The sequence below is a fragment of the Polyergus mexicanus genome, unplaced genomic scaffold, assembly GCF_030449975.1.
Source record: "Polyergus mexicanus isolate NDT 795.1 unplaced genomic scaffold, iyPolMexi1.0 SCAF_18, whole genome shotgun sequence".
Lineage (NCBI taxonomy): Eukaryota > Metazoa > Arthropoda > Insecta > Hymenoptera > Formicidae > Polyergus > Polyergus mexicanus.
This window is the reverse complement of record NW_027223338.1, coordinates 720,746-747,432: the sequence shown is the minus strand read 5'-3', so window position 1 is coordinate 747,432 and position 26,687 is coordinate 720,746. Positions and strand designations below refer to the sequence as shown.

General features: G+C 41.4%; 2 protein-coding genes across 3 annotated transcripts; both read right to left on the bottom strand.

The window, feature by feature from the left end:
* Positions 1–32: 32 nt before the first annotated feature.
* On the bottom strand, positions 33–23,585 carry Form3 (formin 3). Of its 2 annotated transcripts, none has more exons than XM_070311057.1 (26): positions 23,508–23,585; positions 14,012–14,116; positions 13,828–13,943; positions 12,313–12,472; positions 12,088–12,121; positions 8,956–9,097; positions 8,449–8,628; positions 7,010–7,393; positions 6,727–6,918; positions 6,586–6,647; positions 6,309–6,497; positions 6,027–6,198; positions 5,824–5,931; positions 5,663–5,733; positions 5,449–5,575; positions 5,097–5,349; positions 4,771–4,886; positions 4,439–4,577; positions 4,092–4,226; positions 3,854–4,004; positions 3,614–3,741; positions 3,390–3,524; positions 3,100–3,254; positions 2,570–2,927; positions 899–2,469; positions 33–756 (listed from the first exon to the last, which is right to left on the bottom strand). In XM_070311057.1, the coding sequence occupies exons 2-26, from the start codon at positions 14,076–14,078 to the stop codon at positions 511–513; spliced, it is 5,391 nt and encodes a 1,796-aa protein (XP_070167158.1). In that variant the 5' UTR covers positions 14,079–14,116; positions 23,508–23,585; the 3' UTR covers positions 33–510. The 2 variants fall into 2 exon arrangements, with proteins under 2 accessions (XP_070167158.1, XP_070167156.1); XM_070311055.1 differs by lacking the exon at positions 23,508–23,585 and adding an exon at positions 23,015–23,355.
* Cdk8 (cyclin-dependent kinase 8) lies at positions 23,473–26,687 on the bottom strand. Its single transcript, XM_070311058.1, has 11 exons — positions 26,458–26,687; positions 25,770–25,872; positions 25,573–25,683; positions 25,342–25,482; positions 25,076–25,265; positions 24,885–24,999; positions 24,715–24,813; positions 24,561–24,633; positions 24,383–24,480; positions 24,177–24,282; positions 23,473–23,837 (listed from the first exon to the last, which is right to left on the bottom strand). Exons 1-11 carry the CDS (start codon positions 26,586–26,588, stop codon positions 23,637–23,639), a joined length of 1,368 nt encoding a protein of 455 aa, XP_070167159.1. The 5' UTR covers positions 26,589–26,687; the 3' UTR covers positions 23,473–23,636.

The window sequence follows — 26,687 nt, the reverse complement described above, 5'->3', positions numbered from 1 at the left end:
AAGCAGTGGTATCAACGCAGAGTACTCACATAATTTTATAAATATAGTCTAGGGTACTAAAAGGAAAACTCCCGCAATTTGGCGTCGAATATAAAGATCGGGGCGTTCCTTAAAGTTTCCTTGGTCATAAAAAACTTAAGTCGCGCGCGATAAAGCTGGAAATAGATTTGATTATCTTTCTCTTGAATTGAGAAACTTGCATTGTTTGGTGTGGGTAGTGGCGTAATAAACTATAATAATCTTATTTGTTTTGGCTTAACACTGTGACGATCTAGTATATAAGCGAGCACAATAATAATAATCTTCATTACCTAATCCTGCGGGCTCCGTATCCTACAATAACGTTAACGGTACCGTCGATCAGCTGTTTGACTGTCAAACATTCGCTGATTTTATATAACGCTGCTTGATTTGTTACTTTTCTAATTGTAATTGTTAAGCGAATAGATTTTCTCTAAATTCTTTCAACAATGTTACAGATACGGTTCATTTTCTCGTCGAGGAGAGACATCACTTGACCATCGCCTTGATACTTTTCGGAAGATTCTGTATAGAACCCTTGTTGACACTGGCAGCTGTAGGTCGCATGAAGCTGTGACTCTTCGACTCGGCTCGCGGTTGGATCAATTTACTCCTCGTATTGGCAGTCGCTGATCGATTTCCTATGATCGATTGTTGACCGATGCTGCTACCGCTGCTGCTGCTGCGCGAGGTGATGGGTCGACCCCTCGTGACCTTTGGTATGTCAGGCGCTATCTGTCGATCGATGTATAAAAGTTACGTGAAAGTGTAACTTCAAAGAAATTTTAAAAACACTTGTTCGGTCAAAAATCGTCTATCAAGGTCTACATACTTTTCCGAAAACTTTTTGAGAAACTATTGAAATTCGAGTACCAACCTCCACTGTCTTTCGAAGGCTTCTCGCTGTCGGTCCGACGCTGCTGCCGCTGCTGCTGCTTCTGCTGGCGGGTATCCTGCTGACGCCAACCTGACGAGGACTCGGCCGTCTCTTGTCGACGACGTTCTTCGGCGGCAGCGGACTGCTCGATGGGCTGCTCTTCCTCAGGTCGTTGGTGAGCGCACGAATGGCCGAGGTGTAGTTACGCAGATGAGCGTGATTCGCGGCCAGATTACGTACCGTGTTCACGGACGTCGCGCTGTTCAGGGAGCTTCGCGAGCTGCGCAGACTGCTCCTGGAACCGGAACGTTGCACCTCGTTCTTCGACGAAGTTCCTGGATTGCCCGACAAAGATAAGGCAATGTTCGAGGTCTTCTTCAGGGGCTCGCTCTTCTTTAACGCGGACTCACGCTTCACGCCCGCAGCACGCGTTGGCAGGAAACTAGATTTTTCTGACGCATTTCTCGCGGTTTCCTTCTTGCCGAAAACCTTGCCCGACGCCGGTTTCGATAATTTATCGACGGATAAGGATCTTCGGTTGCCGCGGTCGTGCAAGTCGTCGTCGTCCATCGTCATTGTGATGCTACGTCGGCGCTGCTCTCCGCCGTAGCCCAGCTCCGCTGGTGAGCATCGCGTCGAATCGTGCGTGTCCGTTTCGTAATTGCCCGAGGACGTCTCCTGGCTCAGGGTCTCCGAAACGAGGCTCTGCGTCTCTTCGAAACCTTCATCGTTCAGCTCCTGATCTCGGGTGACCTTGCCGGATGACGGTGGCGACGATGTCACGTTTATATCGGGGATGAATCTGCTGCGAAACATGGAGTTCTGTCGCGTCATCAACGATCGATCGCCAGGTACGTTCGCGGATCGGATGTCCTTCTCGAGGTTTTCTGCGACGTTCCTCGGGTCTTCTGTGCGCTTCTCGTCTTCCATGATACTGGACGTATCGTCTCGCTCGTGCAGCGAGTTCTCGCTTCGGAAGCTTCTGCTCGATGCTTCCTGCTCCTGATTTACCTGGCTAGGCGGATTGCTGGTCAAGCGGACGGCCTCCTTCACCTGACTCGGATCAATCATACTCCGATGACGCTCGCGACTCGTTACCGCTCGTTCGATAAGCACCGTGACGGATTCGCGTGGTCGCGACTCTTGCATCACCGGGCTCAAGACGGTGTTGGTCACCGCCACCACTGGCGGCGGTGGCTGGCTGATCGGCAATCTCGAATTTCTGTGGCTCGTTGTCGTTGTTGTCGTCTCCGTCGTCGTCGTTGTCGTCGTCGATAGACGCTGCAGATCCTCGCCGGAGCGCGCGATCTCCGCCAGCGCGGTGTCGATGTCGCGTGACGATGACGAGGCAACGATGTCGCGCCGCTTCAGTTTGTCCTGCCAGATGCGCAGCATAGCATCCTCGTCCTCACGCGTACCCTCGTCTGCAAGGGCAAGGGTGCTGGGCCGCTGCACCGCCGGTTTCTCGTCGCAGATCAACTCGGGACTTGACGTATCCTTGTCACTTACGGGATCCTGAGCCTTCTTATATCTACGGGTACGTCGCGTCGCCGAATACCTGTCAAAGTTGCCTAGAAAAGTTGCGAGTCCAATTATCATCCATAGAAGATATTTTTAATCTAAAACTTTGATTTCTCTCACGTTCTCTCTCTCTCTCTTTTTCTCGCTTACCGGTACCGAGATCCGCGCCGATGGGTTTCATGATCGCAGTCTTCATTTCTCGACTCTGTAGGGAGCTGCTGCAACGTTCTCTCTTGCATGGCTCCTTTTCCACGGGTTTCACCTCCTTCGGAGGACTGAACAGTCGCCTGGTGGCCGGTGGTGTCTCGATATTATCCGAATCAATCTCGATCTTATCACTGATTCGTTCCTCATCTGCGCTTCTCTTGCCGAGCTTCGAGAATCGCCGGGTTGCAGGAGCTTGCGATCCGGTGTAAGGTTGTCGAAGATAGATCGTCAACTCGTCCTGAGTGTCCGCATTCAGAGTGTCGCTGAGCTTGTTCTTCTTTCTGTCCTCTTCCCTGATCGCCTGTAAATATATCGCGTGATACAATTTAATCCTTTGAAACTTTTATATTGACAGAAATTTTATTGAGAGAAATGAAAAATACCTAATCTAGTCATCAATTATTATAATTATTATATTTATTTATTATTAAAGTAAAACTATATCTTTTTCAAAGAATTGCATTTACGCTCACCTGCAGTGTGCTCGGGACGAGAGCATTCTCCGTATTGTGTCTTGAGGATGATCTAAGTCTACGGGAATAACGTGAATCAGTCTCTTCCATACTTGGTACGTTTAAGCTCGACTTTCGCCAAGGGGACTTGTCCTGGGACGAGAGCGGTTGAGCTTCTGAAAGAAACGAAAGTACATGCTTGATAGACTTGTTGATCTCGATAAAAATAATAATAAAATTGTGCAATAATTTTAATTTTCGACAGCATACAAAACGAGACAACTTTTAACATAATTCACGAAAATATTCACCTTCGATGGCCTCCATCGTGCGCATTACGTCCGTTTTCTCGACGGACGGTCGCCAATCGTATACTTCAGAGAATCCTCCTTCGTGCACGGATCGATCTTCCGTCGAAGTGTTCATCACGCTTTTGCCTTCGCTTTCTACAATCGAAACTTTTCCCATTCAGATCCACAACGCCCAGTTTCTTACGAACGTTTCTTATTTCAATTATTACAAAAAATACACTCACCCGAGTCTTCGAAGGACCGTCGGTTCGCTTGGTGCAATTGCTTCGCTTTCCTCTGAAGCTGCTCGCCCGCGCGATCCTCTTTCTCGTTCTCCGATAACCACGCCTCGATCTTCTGTCGCCAGGCTTTCCTGATTTCCACACACAATAAGTGAATTGAATTCTTATTATTTTTTTTTTCCAAATTTTTAAACAAAAATAATAGTAAAATAATCGCTTTTCAAATAATGGCCAAACACTCACCCGGTCGGCTTCGCTTCCTCCTCTTGCAGGAACGGCTTGCTCTCCGCGAGGGGAGACGGCGAGCTTGGCCGTTCCCGATCACCCGAGAAATCGGCGTTCAAAAGGTCCCCTCTTCGCGACTGTCCGCGAGCTCTTCGCGCCCACGATCGATCTTCGATAAAAAAATATTTTTAGAAATAATAATGATTAATAATAACCAAAAGTAATCCGATAGCCTATCAACTGACGCATTAAATACCTAAACTTCCCCATGATTTTCTCTCCCGCGTATTGTCCTGACCGGACGTTCGCAAGAAGTCCATTAGATTCCCGTCGTCATCCTCGCACGGTATCCTGCTCCTGCGCCGACGAAGTGTGCCATTAGGCGTGATATCTGACAAATAAAAGAAAGAATCTCGATTATATTTAGACTGATTACGAAACAACAGTAATACAATAGTCGAGTGTGCAAGGACACGCACAGAAAAGACATGATTCAATTTTTATTCTTGAGAACTTGATCAAAGACAAAATTAATAATGCGTCGTGTCGTTCAGCAAAGTTTTTAATTTTACAGTTTTTTTTATAACACGCGCGATACGATACCTGGCGAGTACGTGTCCTCTTTGGTAGATTGTTGATCGGGACCGCCTGAGCACGATCCTAAACGACGTCGGATGTTGGGTGATCCAACGATGGAAACATCCTCGTCCGATGTAACGCCGCCATTCTGCAATCTTCTCACCTACAAACGTCGAAAAATCTTTCATTTTAAATGTATACAAAATCGAAGGACACTTTATACACTTTCCTTTATACTTCGGTATTTCTATTTTTGTCCGAAGCGTTCATTCGTATTTAATTTTGCGCTATTATGAAGCACGCTACGTGTTACTGTGAGACTGTTAAGTAGATGCTAAGCAGATGGCAAAGTTTACCTTGGCCTCGCCGCGGCTGTAACTTCTCTGAGGTAAACCGTTGTGGAGATCGAATAGCCCGTAGTCCATCAGATTGGACTCGGATTCCGAGCCTGGTGTCTCCGCTTGATTGCTCACTACGCATTTAACGAACGCACATCTCGCGCATTTATTAAAAGAATAGAAAAAAGAAAAGGAGAAATAAACCGTTGCGAAGAATATAAACTAAACATTTATCGATCTTTAAAAGTATCTTTTTCACTTTGTGTAAACAAAAAAATCACGGCTCTTAAAACCTAAAATGTAAAACAACGCTCGTGCGCGTTTTTTGCGCGAGATACACTCACGCAGTCGTTTTCTCGCCAACAGCTGTTCCTCGCGTTGCTTGCGACGCGCCAGGACCAGCTCCTCCTGAATACGCCGCCTCTCGTTCTCCGCGATCGCCTGATTAAACTTTTGGCAAAACTGATGGAATATCTTATAGCATTCCTCGATCTTGAACGCGCTCGTGTCCTCGCAAAAGAATTCCGCGAGCGATCGTCTCACTCCCTCGAGTTCCTCCATGTCCCTCCTCAACTGCGTCATTTCTTGCTCGGCCATCTGCGAAAGAAAAATTTTATTTATATGTATTTGAATTATTTTATTCTTTTTTTTATCCCATGTACCGCGATATTTATTTAGATTTATTACATTTCTTACCTGAAGAAACTGTGCCATTTGTTCCTGTATATCCGTTTCGGTCGTAGAGAGCTGAATTTGACCTTTGATCTTTTTAATCTTCGTGTCCAAAGTGTTAAATTCGTTGGCAAGTTGTTCGATTGTCGTTCTTGTATAAAAAATTATTTGTCGCAAGATTAATAGTTTTCTTTTCTTGCACATAATCATTATATGTAATAATTAAATAATTCCTTACTTCGTCGCCGCTTCTAAGGCAGTCATGTTTTTTGTGAAATTTAACAGATCCTTCCGTTTTCTCTCGGCTTGCTAAAGTAACGTGTAATCTTGAATGAAATGACATATTGTATTATATACATAATCCAAAAAAAAAAAAAAAAAAATTAATCTGCATTTTACCAATGCCACGTAATGTATCAGATTCATCCCCGGCTTGTTCGCACGAATTTCCGTTAGCTTTTGCAACGAGGAAAGCTTTACGCCTGCCGCATTGCCAGCGTAACCGCCCTGCAAATATATAGGAATATTAATAAAATTGGATACGTATCCGTAAAGATTGTCCGAGAATTTATTCGTTTTTATCGGCGAGAATAAATACATACAGAGTTGAGGAAGTTTCCAGCGACCAAAACCATGTACAGCACCTCCTGCAGTGGCTTGTTTGTCATGAGATCCTCGCCTGCGAGGATCATCGAGTTGATGCTTGGCTCCAGGTAGCTCATATTCGCGGCGAATTCTTCCTTCAGCAGCATGCACTCGATGCGCAATTTATAACTGCGTATAAATTATAACAAATTGTATGTATGTGGAATACGTAGATAAATTATAATTATAGTATACATATTTATTTGTTTATTAGTTGATAAAATTTCAAGCTATATTACTTTGGCACTTGAATAAGCTGCAGGAAGAACTTCTCGGCATTACCCAGCTTCGACTTGTCGCCATCGAAGCTCTTGAGCATCTCGAGCTCGTCCACTTCCGGTAGTATCTTCAAAAGTCCACGTAGTTTCTCCGCGCCGATGTCATCGTGTCCGCCGTCCTTGATCAGCTGGATTATATCCTCGTTCGAACTAGAACGGGAAATATATGAAAGAACGGTAATATCTTTTAGATTATAATAGTGGTAATATTTTCACGGTCCTCTCTTTCTTATCGTACCTTCGGAATTGCTTGAGGAAGATGTTGACGTTCAAGCTCCTTTTCCCGTCGAGTAACGCAATCTGAAATTGCAATAAAGAGAATAATATACATGAGAATTTCAATATACTATACCGCGAAAGAAATGAACAGGAACACAACCTCCGTCGGCTCTCGACGGCGTCGTTCGACGTCGACACCGGTGCCGCACGAGGACGAGCAGGTCGCCGGTGGCATGAACGGCGGTACTTGTTGACAGAAAAGGCCCTCCATCTCGGCCCAGTCCAAGTCCGCCATCGGCGAATTCTGATGCTCGTTCGCCACAAGGGACCAAATGTTCCGTTTGCCGATCACCTGCGAACAATCGGTGCGATAAAGGGACGAGAGAAAGGAGACTTCGGGAAAGCTATTATTCCATCCTCTTTTTTTTTCCCAATTTAAATACCTTATGATTGGGTATCTTGTTCCAGTTGATGGTCTTCATCTTTGTCCTGGGGACGGGAATCTCCTGTTGCGGCAGCAGCCTGGCGTGATTACTGGGTAGCTCGGGGGTGAGCGCGCGCGCGACGGGGGGCACGCGTAAGGGTGGCGGCATCGGCGGCTCCATGGGCGCGTCGGCGACGTTGACGACGTTGACGAAGAGCGGCGGTGGCGGCGGGGGCGGCAGAACGAAACCGCTCGATTGCGGACCGGATGCCGCCGGAATCGGGGGTGGCGGGGGCGGCGGCGGTGACAGGGGTCCCGTCGAACCGTTGTTCGCCGGCAGCGACGCTTTCCGCGACGTTCCGCACGTCTGATCGGCGCCGCGGCAGTGACAGCATAGATTCGTCTGGAAGCATCAACCGTTCCCGTTATATCCGAATCCAAATTTCATTCCTATCTTCAATTTTAATTTTCTCACGCGTTTATAAATTCTAGAGGATTCTGATAGATTTAATTATAATATATTATATATATTGTAATAAATATATAATTGATATTTTATATACATTATAATAAATTTTTTTAAAGCTTCTAATACTTTGTATCATAAATAGGCAGTAAATGAACAGTTTCTCAATTAGAGATTTGGAAGAGTAGCTTTTAACAAAATTATAGATTAAATAAAAAGTCTAATTTAATTACTTAAAGTATCCAAGTAGATTGAAAGTTAAGATTGAAAATGGAAGAAAAATTTCGATACAGATCGGTGTAGATATCAATCGTTGGATATATTTATCCTTATTTGTAGATAATATACTTTTCGAGAGATTATGTTCTCATTCAAGAACAAGATGCGTAACACATCTCTCTCATACGATATCTATTTGTAAAAGGGTTGACGAGAAATTTCGCGAATAAAACTTTACAGCGTATCGTATTTTTTGCAAAATCTTTACGGAAGAAACGCATTTACGTGCGCGAATGCACGCTTCGTGATTCATCGATATGAGGCGTGGTACGAGTTTCTTCTTTTATGGACTCGCGTCTTTCGGTCAAGTACGGTCAGAAAGTAAAAGTACACGACGAGTATCGCACACACGCACACACATAACGCGTTGCGTTATATTAATTCGCGTTAGCGCGGTTGACATTGATGACGGTACCCGCGAGATGATCGCGAAATTTAAACGATCCGATGTAACGTAGAGACGCCACACCGGGGGAGGGGTCTCTTCACGATTGTGTAATCGGCGAAAGTCGCGTAACGGATAGAATCGATATATTTGTCATCGCGACTTTTACGTGAAAGGAAACCACGCGATCGTTCCCGCATCTAATAATGTCCGCAGGAGCGAGATTAGAGAAGAGAAGAGAATAAGAGTTGCGCGTAAGCGACACGAGCTTTTTCGATTTTAATTTATTTCGGCGAAATAAAAGATAAATAAAACTCGAGTCACTCACTTGAAGACTGGGCGATCTCAGCAATTTGGTGGCATCCTCACGACTCTCAAGCAACGTGGCTCGATGTACCAAGGTTTCGGCGGTGTCCCACGCCAGATCACTGGCGGCGTCTTTCGGATCCAAACGCAACAGATGCTGCAGGACACTCAGAAAAGGTATCTCCTGCGGAGTGTCTGCAACCTGAGAGTACGCTGCGTTTTGTCAGACGTCTCACTTAACGACGCTAGCAGTCTCGATCGGTGCTTCGAACAGGCTTTTAGCTGGCGATTGATCGATTGATGTGGAAATTTATAATTACGAATAATTAACAATTTGTTGACGCGATGCCCTTATTTTAATGAGACAGACAGGCAGTGTAAATTGCGCGAGATTTACGTCAAAATTTCGCGATAAAACTAAAAAAAAAAAAAAATCGAAATCTGTCGCAAAGATTCGTCGAAGAAAAAAACTTGTTAAAAATACTGGTGGACGTGGGGAAGTATATTAAGAATGCCGGAAGTCGCTCACTTGACCGAGGATGGCGTAAAAGACATCCACGTGAGAGGAGAGATCGATCCCGGGTAGTCCGCGATTCGCGAGCTCCTCGTCCGTCTCCCGTTGATCTTCGAAGGCGTCCAGCTGCACCCTCACGTCCGGCGCGTGGCTCTTCCTACAAGAACAATCGCCACCTTCCTGATCCAAGGATATTTCAAGCCGACAACACGCGTTGTCCGCTCTATTTCCGGCACGCTCGACCGCGAGCTTTCTTTAGAGATTCGATTTCTATTTCGGTAAATTTTCTCTTCCTCCTTCTCGAGAAACATTTTCACGCTTCCACGTGCTTCAATAAGTAATTCAATTTTAATGTTTATAAGGAGATTTGGAAATTTAAGACGAAGCTTTTAAGTAATTTACTCTGCCGAAAGAAATGGATAAGTTGCCGCGATAAAAATATCATATAAGCGTCAGATTTTATAGGTGGAAAAATCACTGTCACATCTCATTGTCAGATGACATCACAAATCACAAATCTACAGGGAATCTCTCCGCGAATCGCGAAGCGTTCGAAAGACGTTTAGACGCGTTCTGTGGACGATTTTGCCACCTCAAAGCGCACGGAAATAGTCGACGGATTCGTCGAAGCGCGCGAGATCTCGGCACATCGACAGATCCTCGGATCCAATAAATAGATCGGAATATACAAAGCGCCCGAGATGCATGCTTTAAAATAAAGATCCACTCGCGACAGCTTTTATTTGCAGATACATTTATAATGAAATAAAAATTAATGCGTTTATACGCATTAATTCTTTAGAAAAGAAATAAAAAGTTTATCGCTCTCGATTGATGAAACAACGCGAAATATGCGCGTACGATAAATTAGTGATTAAAGTTGAAGAGCATCGAGATGACTGGGAAGACAGACGCAATTGAGATTCAAACGGAGAGATAGGTCGAGCATCCAGAACGGTCTGGGAGACTTGGAGCGCGTGTCCTACCGAGAGATATAAAGCGTATACCAAAATACTCGCCGCGACGCTCCGATCCTGCCATCGATCTTCGCCACGAGCAAAACAGAAGCGGATAAAGAGGAACACGACTGCGAACGCCGAGAGCTCACGGCCGTGACTCACGGAAAGCAATGCCGGCGTTGTTAAGCGACGTTGGAGGAACAAAAAGAAGACGGTAGGAATTCTTCTCGAGACGCGGTCTCTTCTTAAAATACTTGAAATTTTCACGCGCCTCGGGCAGTAAAATATATCTAAAAACGTGTACGTGTGTAAAATAAAATTATTTTACATTCCGACAGTGTACATACATCCAATTGCGAAAACGAACACCGATTTGGAGCAGAATTTCTTCCACGTCTTCTTTTCTCTCTCGAAAATGACGCTACCATAGAAATCTCGCTTTCACGGGGAAAAAAAAAACAACGTTACGAAGAAGCAGAACTCATCAACGATGCGTCGAGGATAATTAACATTCTTTACGACAATCGTCCGGTGCAACCGCGAGAAATATTTTGCGACGCGTTGGTCGATCGAGAACAATGACGTTTCTCTTCTCTTTCTTCTTCCTTACCGCTGATGGACGTTAAACGCGTCGACGCAGAGATGAGGATGAGAGAGGCGACGATGTATACGACGGGACGCGGATGATAAACGGCAGCGTTCGATCACGCGGATCGTCGAGACGGATTCGGCAGGATGCAACGCGGAGGACGCCGGCCGGCCGACGTGCGTCGCGTCGTCGCGACGTCGGATGCATTTCTGGCGACGCTGCGCGATCGCTTCATCGCCCTGGAGCGACGATGCGGTCGCAGGTGCATCGGGGTGTCGGTGAGGAGTTAATTCGGTCCTCTCTCGACCCCCCCCCCGCCCCCTCCTCTCCCTTCGCAGCCCTTTTTTATTTCTCTCCCTTTTCCCGCTTTGTCGATCTCCTCTTCCTCCTCTTCCTATTCAAATACTTACATACATATATTTTATATTACTTGCCATACATTTCATTATTATTTATTTTATCAATTAAATCATTCCCGTTACACAATTAAGATTATCACCTTTTATTTGAAAAGAGAAAGAGAGGGAGGGAGTGAAGATGAGAGGGAAGAGAGACGAATCGCCTAGATTCTATTTCTCGCTCATTGGCGCCAGCCGATGAAAGTATCATCTCTTCGATATCGCGTCTTCCTACGCGCTGAATTAATTCAACGAGATTATTTTCGATATTTTGTACCCATTGAATACGAGATACTGTCGCAACAAAAGCGACTTCTTCAAGAAAGAAGCGTCGATCGCGTACGGAAATATATCATCGAGTTTATTTTTTCTGTAGATTTGATTTTACTCCGCGCATGGTAAAGGGAACAATCGATATCGTATGATTGCCATGTACATACGCACAAATGTGTACTTTTAGCATAATAGTAGCGACTGTTTGCTCAACAATATGTATACTGATAAGCGGATAAATACACGACACAATCGGGAAACGTTTAACATTATCGCTTCGAGAGATGTGATCGAAAATGTAGCTTAAAAAAAAAAAAAAAAAAAAAAAAATCTGAATTAACAATTATATTATTTTATCTAAATAAAAATTAGTAAAATTAATTGTGCATATACAAAGTGTCCCAAAACCACTTTTATGGTCTATTTTGAGACACAGTTCCCCTCATCAAATTGACCAGATAATCAACTCTTAAAAATATAATCTACGTCTGATAATTTTGGGACACTCTGTACAAAACGGTACAGATAATGTTCTATTCTCGTGCGCAAAAATGCAAGCTTATGAATTTTAGTTTAAGGAATAATGATACAACGAGAAATAAAATTATTCGCGATTTGTTTTTATTTATTAGAAAATATTATTCGGATTATTGTGCATGCAAATGTGCGTCGGTGTATTCAAACCCGGCACCGTCACAACGGCATCATCTCTCGTTAGTGAACCACGAATCCTTGGTGTAATTATCTCCAATTACACGGAGCGGGCGTAACGTTAAGCGGCGTGCGAAGGAGATGGTGTGGGTACAATATAAAGCGTCTCCTTTCCTTCACACACTCATCATTATTTATTATTCCACAATGTTAAATTAATTAGTGTTAATTAATTAGTAAATACCACGAATCCGGATAATCGTCGTAGCGTACTCACCGCAGCTCGTTCAGGATCGGCAAGAGCTTGAGACCTAAAAAACGCGTATTCCAAATATTTATCTCTTATAAATCCATCTTAAGCGTAAAAAAAAAAAAAAAAAAAAAAAATCGAAAAGGGTAGAGAGACGAAGGAGATGATAAATTCTGCGTCGTCTCGTTCATCTCTGTAGGAAGAATCGTTGAGAAGATGCGCGAATTAATAATATCGATTTCATTCACTCACCGATAAACTCGTTACGAATGCGTATGCGATCCTTGAGCACCGGCGTCGAGATGACCAAACAATTTATGAACGCCAGCAATGCTGTCTGGTAATCCTCCGCTGTCGCTTTCCGCAGCTCGTCGACCACAACTCGCAATCGATAACGCTCGCCCTTCCGTTCCTATATATATATATATATATGCATACGAATATATAAATCTTAATACAAGATCGCCCGTTGTATCGTCGCTCGTCCATTCCGGGAAAGCATTTCGTCTCCGGGATATTCCGCGGCGGGAACAAAGACGTCGGTCAACGTTCTCCCCCCCCCCTTCCCTCCCTCCCCATCAATCCTTCGAAAGACTAACACCTCTGCGCTATATAATTAGAATCCTTATCAAAATCGAAAATTGTCTCCACAGCTCCAACAAAGAGCCGTTTCATATCGATCAAACGCGGATTCATTCGTCTCCGTACGAATCTCGAACCTCCCCTCCCCCTCTTTTTACGACACTACACGCAACACGATGAAGGAGGAACTATCGATAATCCGTCGTCCGTGTTCGTTTCTTGAATGTAATACATGCAAATTGCACGGCGATAAAAATAAATTTTCGCAACGCGGTGAATTCGCGATGGTTAACACAATGGGGAACAAATATTACGGCGATTCACACCTTACTTGTGTGCACGGAGATTAATATTACGGCGTTCTTTCTTTCGTTCGTTCGTTGAAGGGTGGGGGAGGGGGGAGGGGGGAAACCTTGAACCGCGTGACTTTTACCTAAGCGCAACGCTCCTCCGTGGCTATTTTACAACGAGCGGGTACAATGGCTCCGTGCTTCGATGATGTGTAATTTGTCGCGAGTGTATTCAGGATGATTATTCAGGATGGGAATGTCTTCATCGTTCGGGCAAACGGCCGACAAACCGCATTCTCTCGAATGGAATCAGTATATTATCACGAGAGAGAGAGAGAGAGAGAGCAGTGAATAAATCACTGATGGTTTCGGTTCGAAAATATTTCATTGCATATCAATAAAATCTCACTGACAGAGATCAATCGATCAGTGACATTTGAAAAAAATGTGTCTTATATTATAATATTATAATATAAAATAAATTTATAGAGCAGTATATATTTTGTTAAAAAAATATCTCTTACCAAGACTTGCATATTTTTTGTGGATTCCTCTTAAGGGTAAAAAAGTTTAATGAAATATATGTAATTATGAATTTTTAAATTCTAGTTTCGCAAGATTTCGTTCCAGATCTGTTCGCGTAGAGGCTTTTCTCCACAAAAGATATTAATCTTAAAATAGATAAAAAGGGAGATTTGCTTTGAATTTATTATTATCTTATAAATACGTATAATACGCTACCGTAATCAGATGAAAATACACAATGGATCTAGCATCAGTGTTTGAGCGATTGATTTTCATCGATCCAGTGAATTGAGAGAGTACGATGCGAGAAAGGAATAAACGAGAAAATTCCATGTCCGCGAATACGATTTCACCTGAGGATTATAGTCACCTGATGCATGTGAAGGGTATCGATGGCTCTCTGTCTGCCATCCTGACTATAAACGCACAGCGCCGACAGTAGCTCCACAACTCGCTTCTTCACGGACGGACACGCCGTTTCCAGCGCTGCAATACGAGACGTTTAATACGCAATACGCGGGATTATGGCATCGGAAACGCTGTTAATAATTTACCCGAGGCGAGCTTGACGCAATAATCAGGATTATCCACGATGTAGTCGAGTCCGACGTGGGAATCCATGATGCCGGTTGCATCCGCGGATGCTGGGCTTCCAGTATCTGCAACAGCGGTCAAAAAAATTCCGTCAGTTCGCGATACAGCGTCTCTTACAATTCGCACTTAATTCGAATTAATTTATCGCATTTGAGAACGAAACGATCGGTAGGCGATATTAACGGCAAAGATAAGTTATGAGATAATCGTACTTTGCCGCTAAAAATCGTATCGATCGACGAGATATTAATCCGTTTAGGCAAATCCAAATGCGTACACGTGCGTCTGATTTATGACACCTGCTTGCTGGCGCTTGTGTTCTCGTGCAATAAACGCTAAATGTATTCCGGTATTCGAGTATCCGCGAAAGGATACGCGTGTTATCGCATAATTCTTCTTAATATCCCATTAAATCGAGACGCCACCGCTGCTGCTGGAAATAAATATTACTGCGTGATAAACGCGCTATGCCAGTTAAAGTTTCGCAATAAACTTTTCTCACCACGATTAATACATCGATGTAGAGACGCCCATAAAACGCGCTTTCCACATGCTATCACCTTTTATAGTTTCGAAAATCCTTTCAGTCTCAATTTTACGTTATCGTAAAAACCGGGAGTTTTGATGGAATAATTACGTTTTTATTCAATAGCGAATTAATTTAAATTCTTAAAAAAAAAAAAAAACATATTTTGAAGAAAATTTCCATATCTTACATGCTAAATAATTGTCCAGTTTTTAGATTTGATCGCTTCTTCTCGTCTTTATCTTTATTACTTTGAAGCAATTAACAAATATTCAGTAAATTATTCAGTTAACGACGATCCCTCGAGCGCGTGGGAATGAAATATAGAACCCGAAAGATATAAAAAAAAAAAACGCCACATGAACGAAGACGACTGACTAGTCACGGATTCGACAAACACATTCGCGCGTGTTTGTCCTCTCAACCGAGTTCTGACTCAATCGAGCAAAAAGTGAATTTCCTAAGCGACGAGGACTGTGATCGCTTTGTATTAAAGCGTGAAAACGCTTCATTTACGGCGCGAAGATTAATGATTCTCGGGACTGGGACTCGTAACGCGCGCACGGAGATCGCTCGCCTCATAAAACGGCGAATTCGCAATAACAAGTCCGAGTGGATCGAGGTCTGAAGAGCGAGGTCTAGGTTGAAGCGAGTGTCCCCGTAGCTGTCCGTGCGTGCCCGTACATACGTACAATATATCGAAGCTGAGCTCGTTACGCGGATCCGTACGTTCCGTATACGATTTCGTCGTCGAGAGGACAAACGGACCAGGTGTTGAAAGAGAAGGAAAAGCGACGGGAATGAAACGTCCTATGCGTAATATCAAAATTTTGATGTATCGTAACGAATATCGATACGTCTGCCGAAAATTATATATATATATTATAAATGTTAACGGTTAAAGAATGGAACAAAACGAATAATTTCCTCGTTTGAAAGAAAAATTCGAAATATATTACGTGCTTCTTAGCAATGTCGCGATACGAATACGGACGTATCGCCCCGCGTGCCATCGGTTAAAGGAGCGGAAAGGAGCGAGAAAGTCATTGTGACGCGGGAATGGAGCGAGACGGGCGGAGTAAGAGTGCGTAGGAAAATGGAGAAGGAGCGACAGGCCGGGTAGTTTCGATAGTAGCGAGAGATAGGTATTAAGATGAACGTATACATACATTGTACACACGGCGTATACTCATCATTATATACGATCGATTCCGATACCTTTACGGTACGCGTACAGGACGTTCCAAAAGAACCGGACGTCCACTTAATGACGGATTCCTTTTGGGGACTCTAACAAGTTTCTTTTCTTTTTTAGTGTAAAAAAAAAAAAAAAAAAGTTTAAATTTTTTTCTCTTCTAATAAAAAGAAAGTTTTCTCGCGATTCTCGCTCGATTCCATCGCTAGGCGATCGCGCTCGCGCGCGCAAGAGAGAGGAAGAGCGGCAGGGAAGGAAATATAAAAGGGAAAGACCGTAGGATTGCGTCATCGCGCGCATGCACATACCTCGCTCTAGTCACGTTTAAAAATAGAATAGCAGTCGGATATTAAGGACCGCGAGAGGAGACACCCGACCAGGCCGAAAGCAGGCGGCACCGGCTAACAAATCCGAAATATAACATAGTGGCATTAGGGGCAGGTAGAGGACGCATCGCGATGATTCTCGCATGATTCATAAGCGCGCTCGCTATATAAGCTAAAACGCGTAATTACACGCGCAGGAGAGCTTTTCCCCTTGCTGCGAGAGATATCCGTTTCTCCGCCTCGACCTCGAGAGATGCTCGCTCGAGCGGACGCGCGTTTGCGTCCTCTGCCCATCTTAGGAAGGCCGTGTGGACGATCTTAAAGGCGTAAAAAAAAAAAAAAAAAACCGAACGAGCGGTCTAGTTTCTTCTTTGCAGATGCAATCTCCGATGTTATCCGAGGAGGATCGCGTGATCTCGCTAATTCAATCATTCGCGCGGATCAAAATTGAATTCTACGAGAGATATTTCCCCCGGGAGGGGGGGAAAGTGTAAATTACTTCCCCCTTCCCCCACGATTGTGCTATACGGATGAGAAATCTTGCGGCACATTTCCTTTTTTCTTTTTTTTTTTTTTTTTAAACCCTGAAACGAAAAGATCGATCGTCTGTCAGATTTGACAAGTGTGCCGATACATGGGACGAATTAACGAAAACGTTTCGATCCCACTTTGGAAAACCCCTTGTGTTTTTATTCGTTTCTCCGGATATTGCTTAGCCAAGGAACAAACTAGTAACGCGGTATTCGCGGATGAGATTAGAAAATTATAATTACGCGACGATGTATATGAATTAAGCGCGCATCGCGCCAATTATGGACATCGGCGACGAGAAACGGCATCTTTTCTCAAAACGTTCGCGTTTTTTGCGCAGACATTTTTTTTTTTTTTTTTTTTTAAGGAGAGGAAACGAGCCACACACAGGTGCGGATATTCGAAAATTGCATTCGGCAGGTTAGCGGCCAGTAGCCAGTGATCGTTGCTAATTGTAAGCAGGCGTAGGCAGCAGGCGCGATCGCACGCATACACGCGTGTATACACAACCGCCGTGCGTGTAAAGTAAAATGGCACTCACGGCGGTCGCGCGGGATACCATATCTGGCACCTTGTTAACCTCGCCTCTCCTCTCTCTTTTTCTCCCTCGGTTACCTGGCCCCCCGATCATTCTGTCCTCCTGCGTACGCACACAAACGCACTCGCTCTCGGGCCTCCTCCCTTCCTACATCTTTTATTCCGCGACAAAAGAGGTTTCGGCTGTCGTCAATGTCGTTCCTCGGCTTCGTCACGCCGAGAAGCGCGATCTCCCATTTATTTCGCCGATTATCCCGAGAAAAACGAGCGCGTTCCTCGGCAAGGACTTAGCAAGGATTAGAACGGATTTCACGAATTGCGTCAAGGAAACGGAGGAACGCGAAGAAGATTACTGTCGTAAGACAGAAGCAGTTGGGAAATTGTGGAGGAAATTTTATACGCGCCTTGCGTTTTCTAAAAAAAAAAGAAAGCTTATCCCCTTTTTACATTATCCGGCATTCTCAGAGTAGAATAGAAATATTAATAAAAATTGCGCAAAGAATGATTAACATTCCCGAACGCGGCTGAACGGATTGGCGCTATTACTATATAGAGAGCATTCTCTCCGGTAAGACGTCAGCCGCGTACATTTTATAGCTTGCATTTAACGAAATTAAGCAGAATACTGTGTGAATTTGAATTTTGTTCCTCTTACGCAAGTTGCGCGTACAATGCGATATCTCGAGCGGAGAATCAAACGGGCGCCGTTTACGTTAAACGCGAGACACGAGTAGAGAGTATTTCCGCATTTCTCAAAGTAAATATCCTTCTATACGAATTTCGCAGATATCTTGAAATATTTGAAAGAATATTTTTGGCAGTTAGTTGACAAAAAAAGCATCACGAGAGATACGGAACCGGTTCATAGAACATAAATCATTTGGAATTCGATTGTCGAGAATTCGAGGAGAGTCGCGAGTAGGCGTTCTCCAAAAAGAATTATCCAAGTAAAAGATAAAGAGAGAGATTAAGCTTGTGCGTCTCGAAAGTAACAGACATAAATCAAAGGAAGGAAAGGAGAAGAGATACTTCAATTTTACATATTCCTTGATTTGCCGACTTTTGATCAATTCGTCGGAGAAGAGAGGTTCAAGGAATCAAAGAAGATTCCGACAGTGAAACAAGTGAGCAGCCCGAAGAGAAAAATAATTCTTATTTCGTCAAACTCTTTAGATTAATATCCATAATAATGGTGAAAAAATTCTATATGATTATTTTGATTAAATAATTATGCACATCAGTTTCAACATTCCAATAAATATCATTTAATTAAAAGAATCGATTGTACAATTGTTAAATATATTGAATTAGAAGTTTATCTAATAAAATGAGAATTATATCTTTTTCAAATCACTGTGTGAATTTGTCATTATGTGCGATAAAGGAATTAAAGAGTCACGGAATCATCGATGGTTAACAAATATGCGTGTATTCCCGAAAATAATTTCCCATGAAAAAAAAAAAAAATCACTTTAATTACGATGAATCTAATAAGGTATGTAAAACGATGTCGAGCGACTAATACAATTTATCTTTGACGTCTATCCTACTTTTGTGTGTAGAATGGCGCAATCTCAGAAAAACCTAGTAAAACAAAATTGACCACAAGAACGCGGAACACATTCGCAATATATTCGCAAACCATCGAGAAACAGCTGCATTTGTCGACAAATCGTAAATCGCTTTGTTCGCCTGTTCACGCAGACCGATATTTTCTCGCTGTCATCCATTAGCGGAAAAGGCAAAGTGCGAAGTGGTTAATGGGAGGCCGTGTACGGGCGCAGACGGCCGTGGATTTTCCGTTCTGTTCCCCTTTTTTCCTATCCCCACCCTGTCTCACGCAATATGCGTTTCGGGGATTACGCTTTTAAGGGATCGCGCTTCTGAGCTTAGAAGGATTTTTATTTTTAATTCTAGCCCGCGAGGCAGTTGCACGTCGACGATTAAAAAAAAAGAAAAAAAAAGGAATCAGGCGAAGGTAGGCATCGTACGTCTCCATATAGGGTGCTAACCGAAGCCGATGGAAGGCCTTTTAGATCCTAACCTGGGCCACTCGAAACTCTTACGGGGTGGCCTTAACTCGCGATGAATTTGGGAGAGTCGAAGGTTTACGTGTTCGTGCTAGTTTCAACGATTCGTAATAACTGCATGCGCGAGAAATGACGAATAAAAATATTTGATGTAAACGATATAATAATATTGCATTTTTAACGGTAAATATTTATTGTATTATTTGATGCTGAAAATAGAAAGAGAAATCGTCAAAGTTACTAGGAAAATATATTTCGGCGGAAGGATTTTTTGAAATCCTAATTCTTTCCTCATATTATTTCATTTCTCCTCATAAAACAAAAATTTTATCGAAATATCGAATTGATTGCACATTTATTGTATCAATAGTATTCTTGGCATTAAACTTTGCTATTCCGCGAATTTCATGAGATACGATTTACGCAATCGCGGTAATGATTGACGTATAGCAGTCGCGTAGCGGGAACAGCTGATGCACTTGGCTGTGCAACAGGTGGTTCTACGTGCTGGGCAACACGTGGTTTCACGTGCTGTGCAACAGGTGGTCCCACGTGATCGGGGCTCGACAATGGCGCGCAAAAAGAAAAAGCCCCCTTGTCGGGGATGAATCGACTATGATTTACGGATGTAAATGTCTCTCGCGAGCGCGGCGATAATCGACGATCGACTATGTATATTCGAAACCGGCGGGGTTCTCGTTCTCGTTGAAAGTACCGTCACGTTTCTCACCGCGTGAAAGCACGGCGACGATGGCATAACGCGATCGTCCTTGCCCGGAGCGAAATGAAATGCGCGCGCGAACGTGCTAGATCTCGTTATATGTATATATATTTTTTTTTTCGTCATGAGCGCACGCACACGTGGCACAATGCGAAGAAACCGGGCGTGCAAACGCGTTCGTCCAGAGATTTGCATCGACGATCGTCGCGTCCTGGTCCGATGTTTATGTCCTTCGGACGCGTAGCCGGCTCTGCATATTGAGCGATTTCGGTGACTGAACCGCGCTCGGGTCTTATCATAAGGAGATCGAAAACGAAGCGAACGTGCACGAGACACGACAAAATTTCTCCCGATTTTACAAATAATGGTGATAATAAAATCATTTCGCAAAATTCATAAATCGATTCCACGTTGACAGTTGCATATTCGTAAGTATAGCTTCGCCTAAAGACCATCTCTTTCCCATTTCGTAGAGTCCAATTTAAATTTACGATGATCATGAATTGTCATATAAGCGAAAGCAGAGACAATACAAATTGAACAAGAGAAAAAAAAAAAACTTGTCAATTTGACTAAATTCGTCCAATTACTATTTCTTTGTATTTTTTAAATTGAAATATTTAAATATTTAAGTCAAATACGATATATTAAATCTAACATGACGTATATTTGATTTAAATATTTCAATTAAAGAAATACAAAGAAATAGTAATTAGTTGGACGAATTTAGTCAAGTTAACAGTTTTTTTTTTCTCGATGAAGCATTCTTCATAATCGCGATAAGATCGCGCGGGAGGAATCCTCGTGATTGCCATAATTGTATGTTATTAGACGTCGATGTTGAGCGAGTAATTGACACGAAGATTGCCATGCAAACGTGCCGCGATCAACACGCAAGGCAAAATTATTGATTGTTCATTCTCTCTCGCCTGATCCGTATTATTAATATCATTTAGCGATAAATACGATTATGCTCAGTGCGTGCTAATAACAGAGAAATTCAGTTTGGATTGTATTTTCGAAAAATTGTTAATGTTATCAAGTGAATATTATCTCGGCAAGAGTAACTAAAGTATTCCAATTCAAATCCCACATTCACTAGAGGGCTGAGTCGCGAATTCACATTTCAAAGAGAAACTTGATCAATCGTCCTTGTCATATCGCAAAAATATAATATCATTTTAATTGCCGCGCAGAATTCTTCTCTTTCGGCTCTTATCCATCGCTCTTTTCCCGACTTTTAGTTATCGGCGATGAGAATTGATCTATGTGAAACATCCTAGCTAGAAGACAATCGTATTTCGCAAATAAAATTTGATTATATCAATGTCGCTCAATGTTGACCTTTTATTTCTTACACGTACTTTGAAAAGATGCTTGTAAAACGTCAAATCTTGCTAATGAAGCACGTTTTATTGCGTTTATCTGGTTTTCTGTTGCCCGAAGGCAACACGATTCGATAAAGGATTAAGCTTGGTTTGATTTTTCCTTCTCTACTTCTATTATATATATATATATAGTGAAGGCTATAATATAATATAATATGATTACATGGAGACGCGGACAGGCAATTATATTATTCGAAGTTGATTCTCTCAGGCCGTGGATAGGGCGTAGCATTAAGCTGCTAGAGTTTTTTTCCGTCACATTTGCATTCCGCTTGCGTATCTCGATTCGACGAACTAAAAGCGAAATAAAGATGACGATATTTAATTGATATTTTCAACGATATCCTCGATTCCTCTATGCCTCGCGACCGAGAGCACGATTATCGCGCGTTCGCTCTGTTTCTAAATGCCACATTTGTTTACAGAGTAACAGGGCTGGCTTTAACAAACGCGATTTCTGAAATTGACATATGTATGAATGTATATGTAACTTAAGATATCTAAGAAATACATGTTTACTTGATATTAAAAATGTAAAATAATATCTATATGTTACTTAATATAATAATATTTAATTATAAAATAAAATTTAATATTTAAAAATATATGTATTATTTTGATTCTTAATAATAAAAGTGAAATAATATCAACATACATTAATCACATATTGTAATATAACAAATGTTACAAATATAACGAGCGACCTAATGATAAAACAAATGCCAGTATCATTAATGCTGCATTAATTATAGAAAATATGTTATCGTGTTTAAAATATAAATATACATTATATTATATTTAGTATATTAGTTTGATGTTTTTTTAAACAAAACAAAACAAATGATAATGTAACAATGATGAATATAGAATGCGGTGTGATGTAAAAATTATTTTAGCGCGGTTTCTTGCATATCCAAATGGATATTAACAATACTTTATTACGCATTATATATTTAAAGTCAACGGATATTTATATTCAACGCGCAAGTTATCGAGCAGAAATCGGTTCGATCGATCTAAAATCGCGATCTTGTCTGCAGATCAAACGGAATGTCAAACGCTGTACTAGCGGCTACTAATCGCTTATCGCTTAGGGAGATCGCACCTGTGGCGTAGATATTTCACGATACCTCACCCAATAACTATCCTCACGCGAGAAAAATACGAAGATCTCGAACACGGGACACGTGAACACAGGAGAGACATCACCCGTGCGGATAAAAGGCATTGAAGTCTCTACGCGGTCGGAGAATCGCATAGATTTCTATTTTTACTCATCCGACATAAATATCATATATATTTATTATCGTATCTCGCATATATAATGTTTGATGTTTCGCGCAATGTAATCATAGACTAAGAATGCAACAATATTTAATTTTTTAAATATACAAATACTTAGTTAATTATAATCTTTGGTCAGACACGATCGAGCATAATGGTTTAAATAATTTAAACATGTTTGCGCGAGATTGTATTTATATAAGCTAATTGAAGAAATATGTTGCAATATATAAATAAATGACTAACATACATCATTTTTAAGCAGTTAATTAAGATTGTTGCTTTTCTAATATTCGTCTTTTTTCGAGCCCGGAAAGATTCTCAGCTTTTGAAATTGTTTCAAAGCCTTGGACAAAGCGCGTTCACGAACAGTGAATGAAAAAACCGTTCTTGCTCCATCAAAAGACGAGCGGAGTCATTCTCACCTGCGTCGTCTTCTCATCGGACCAGCGCGACGACTCCCGGATCGATGGCGCACCGATGGCTCATCCTGACATCCAAGCGATCGGAACGGCACGCGCGCACGCACTTTTTTCTCCGAGCAGCGATTCGCGGAAACTGCGTTTCAGGTGCCCGCGACGACGCGATCGCACGCGCGATTCGTCTCGCGCGCGTGCGCGATAGATCCCCCTCCGTGATCATTTAATCGGTCCCCGACTCCCGACTTCGATCGCTCCCCCCACGCGCGATCGAGTCCTTCCTTTCCACTCCCATAGAGCCTCCTTCCCGTCTTTGTGACCATCATCGGTGCTCTTACAATCGAGACCTTTCCATTGACGCATATACAGCGTCGGGGAATATTGATAGTACAAACGGAGATATAAAGGATAGATATGGAGAGATATAAAAGCGGACGCGGAAACGAGAAATAATTCTCCGCATGTATATATATAAATAAAGTTGTATTATCATACTTACGGAATATACACGAATCACTGACCACTCTGTTGACAATGTTGATTAGTGAACTAAATTAATGCATTATTTGTGTGACAGTTTAAGTTTTGGTCTGATTCGAATTGATCAATCGGATTAAAAATCACAAAATTAGAAACGTTGATGAAAGTTCGATGGCTGGGTCGGCTGAGCCGTCGAATAAACCATTCCCGGTGGTTGCTGATGGGTCATCGCGTGATTCTGATGCTGATGGAATTCCGGAGCACCGTGCGGCCCATTTAATCTCACCCGTTTCGCGTTCTGCCCATGATTGTGATCGCCGTTACCTTGCTGCTGTTGATTCTGCTGTTGCTGTTTGACAAATACTCGGATGAGCGACAAAGCGCTGTAAAAATTCAGTTTAATCCTCAACTACCGTATAGCGATGGAGCTTAAAGAATGGTAAAGTAAGCTTTACTCGCCTTGCCATTGCAGAGCCGTTTAAAAAATCGAAACTACTTTTTTATAAGATTTGAAAATAATATAACTAAATATGTAAGAGAAAAAAATATGTATATATTATATATTAGAGATTATATCTGTATTAAAATAGTTATCTCTCTTATTATTATATAGTAGTTGTGGCTTAAACTTCATATATAAAGTATATCACAAAGAAATGTTTCCGAGATGTATCTCGGAAGTAATTACCGTTTGTTGTTGATTTTGTCTCGCTTTATTTTCTGTCTTCTCTTCGGTATCGTCGTCTGTGAGAAATTCCCTCTTGGGATAAGGGATAGGACATCCGGCAAATATGCTGAAATTTTTATATGAAATAAATAAAATTTAAGTGAGATTATTACTTTAAAAATCTAAATTATACTGATATATATAAAAATATAGAAATAGATGCCTACTCCTGTGTTGGCAATGGCTCCTCTTGGAAATAGGCATCCTGCATAGAATGCTCCGATGTGATACGCTTATTTGGATCCATCATCAATAGTTTTTGTAACTAAAACAGAATAATATGATAAAGATTTTTTGGTCTAATATGTAAAATTAAATTTTTACATTTCTTCTTTTAATTCATACCAAATTAAATGCCTTGCTATCAGGTTTGATCTTATGCCGATCCATATATTTAGTAAGAGAACAATTTGCATAACTGAAAATAAAAAAATTTATATTTAAAGATTTTGAATGAGATATTAAAGTGGACTTACATTTTACATTGTAACAAACTCACTTGGATCTTTTAAAATCTTTAAGTAATGTAGGGTGTTCTGGCATTTTTTTAATATCCTCCCAATCTTTTTCTAAGGGAAATCCCATCACATTGAATATCCTAAATATAAATTAATTCATTTTATTGTCTGTAGTATGAAAAAAAAACACAAAATCGTACTGTATTCTTACCTATCTAGTTGATCATGGTGATATGGATTACTAGTCTTGATGTCTTCTTGTCTACAATGAAATATAGGTTCGGATGTTAAAAGTTCTGCGAATATACAGCCAATAGCCCATATGTCTGAAACGCATAATTCAATATACAATTTGTATGAGCTACAATAAAATAATATAATGGCATACAAAGCGTTACAAACCTATAGCTTTCGTGTAATGTCTGGCACCTAAAAGTAATTCCGGAGCTCTATACCAAAATGTTACTACGACAGGATCTAAATCTGCCAAAGGTTTAAGAGGAGCGTTAAATAATCTAGCAAAGCCCATATCGGCAATTTTCACGCGTCCTCGCTCATTTCCTTCACCCATTACTAAAATATTTGCAGGTTTCTAAAACAAAGAAAATTAATGTCATTAAATATAATCCATAAATATAATAAAAATGTACATCGCTAGCATCAATTACCAAATCTCTATGAAGAACCCAGTTAGAATGTAAATAATGGATACCATCTAAAATTTGATACAACAAAGACTTGACCATGCCCTTTGGTACCATTACTGGCTTCTTATTAGCCTTTGCTGCTCTGTGAAATTTAATTATATGCTGCAAATAAAATTAGCATACTGTTACATGATATTAGTATCATATATTGCTGGAAAATACTTTCATCTTACATTAAAAGTATAAACATACCCACAAATCATGCTCGGCGAAATCAAACAACAACCAAACTTTGCGGTCATTGTGTGAGAGAAAGACACGAATAAGAGTAATGACATTGACATGTTTTAGTTCCCTGAGTAACTATAATAGAAGAAATTATAAATCAAACTATCCCTTTTGTTAAATGCAGGCAAATATTGTTTATTAAAAGCAATGAGAAAACTCACAGCAATTTCTCGACATGCAGACATTGAAAGTCCTGTACCCTCAATTTGCTTAAGGCCAAAATCTTTTGTATCAGGCCGAGACTTTAATTCACTATCTGGAACACTATTTATGAATTTGTATATTAAATTTATAAAATGGAAGATTTTTAATTTTACAATCATGATTTACAACAAGAATAAAAGCATTAATGTTTCTCAAAATTAAATATGACCAGAGTGAATCAACGCAATTTATATTATATAAGAGAGAATTGATAATGTGATTAAACTATGAAATATAATAATTTAAATTCAATGATTATATTAATCTCTCTCTCTCTCGTAATTTTTAAATTATAGACAAATCAGACTAATTAAATCCAAAATTAAAAAACTTTATTGAATATTAAATGCAGAGAGCTAGACATGAAAATAACAATCAATAAAGGAAAAAAGGAATTAAAAAAGGAAAAACGTTCGATAGAATGAAGACGACAAGTACTTTTATACAGAAAAAAAACTCGACTACGAAATAGATTTATAGAAATTTTGGAGCAAATAAATTTGTATTACACAATCTAAGAGGATTGAATGATTAAATTATATTGAATGTAATGTATTTATGAGAATGTATGTTCGACAGAGAAATAATATTAAGCGAGTTTTGCATTGCTTTGGAGCTGGGAGAGTGGAGGTTAGAGAGACTAACCCTTCTTTCCTACGGGCTTTGTATACATGTCCGTAAGTGCCCCTTCCGACCTTACATCCCTCGAACTCGAAGAGATCTTCAACCTTCGTGCGATCTTTCTGCGTTTTCATCTTAAATTCATAATCCATCATGTTTAGCGTTATCAGGACGATTATCAACTATAAACAAACATTTTTAACACGCGTGCACACACATACGAGCTTCGGAACACACTACGCATATCGCACGTC

Bases quoted from the DNA above. Each gene is read 5' to 3' on its own strand.
- Cdk8 (XM_070311058.1), bottom strand. From the start codon at position 26,588: ATGATGGATTATGAATTTAAGATGAAAACGCAGAAAGATCGCACGAAG. The intron at 25,873-26,457 runs GTTAGTCTCTCT...ATTCATAAATAG, and splicing joins AAAGCCCGTAGGAAAGAAGG to TGTTCCAGATAGTGAATTAA. The intron at 23,838-24,176 runs GTAATTACTTCC...TTTGTCAAACAG, and splicing joins GACAAAATCAACAACAAACG to CAACAGCAGAATCAACAGCA.
- Form3 (XM_070311057.1), bottom strand. From the start codon at position 14,078: ATGGATTCCCACGTCGGACTCGACTACATCGTGGATAATCCTGATTAT. The intron at 3,742-3,853 runs GTGAGTGTTTGG...TGTGGAAATCAG, and splicing joins GAGGAAGCGAAGCCGACCGG to GAAAGCCTGGCGACAGAAGA. The intron at 2,928-3,099 runs GTGAGCGTAAAT...ATATATTTACAG, and splicing joins TCGTCCCGAGCACACTGCAG to GCGATCAGGGAAGAGGACAG.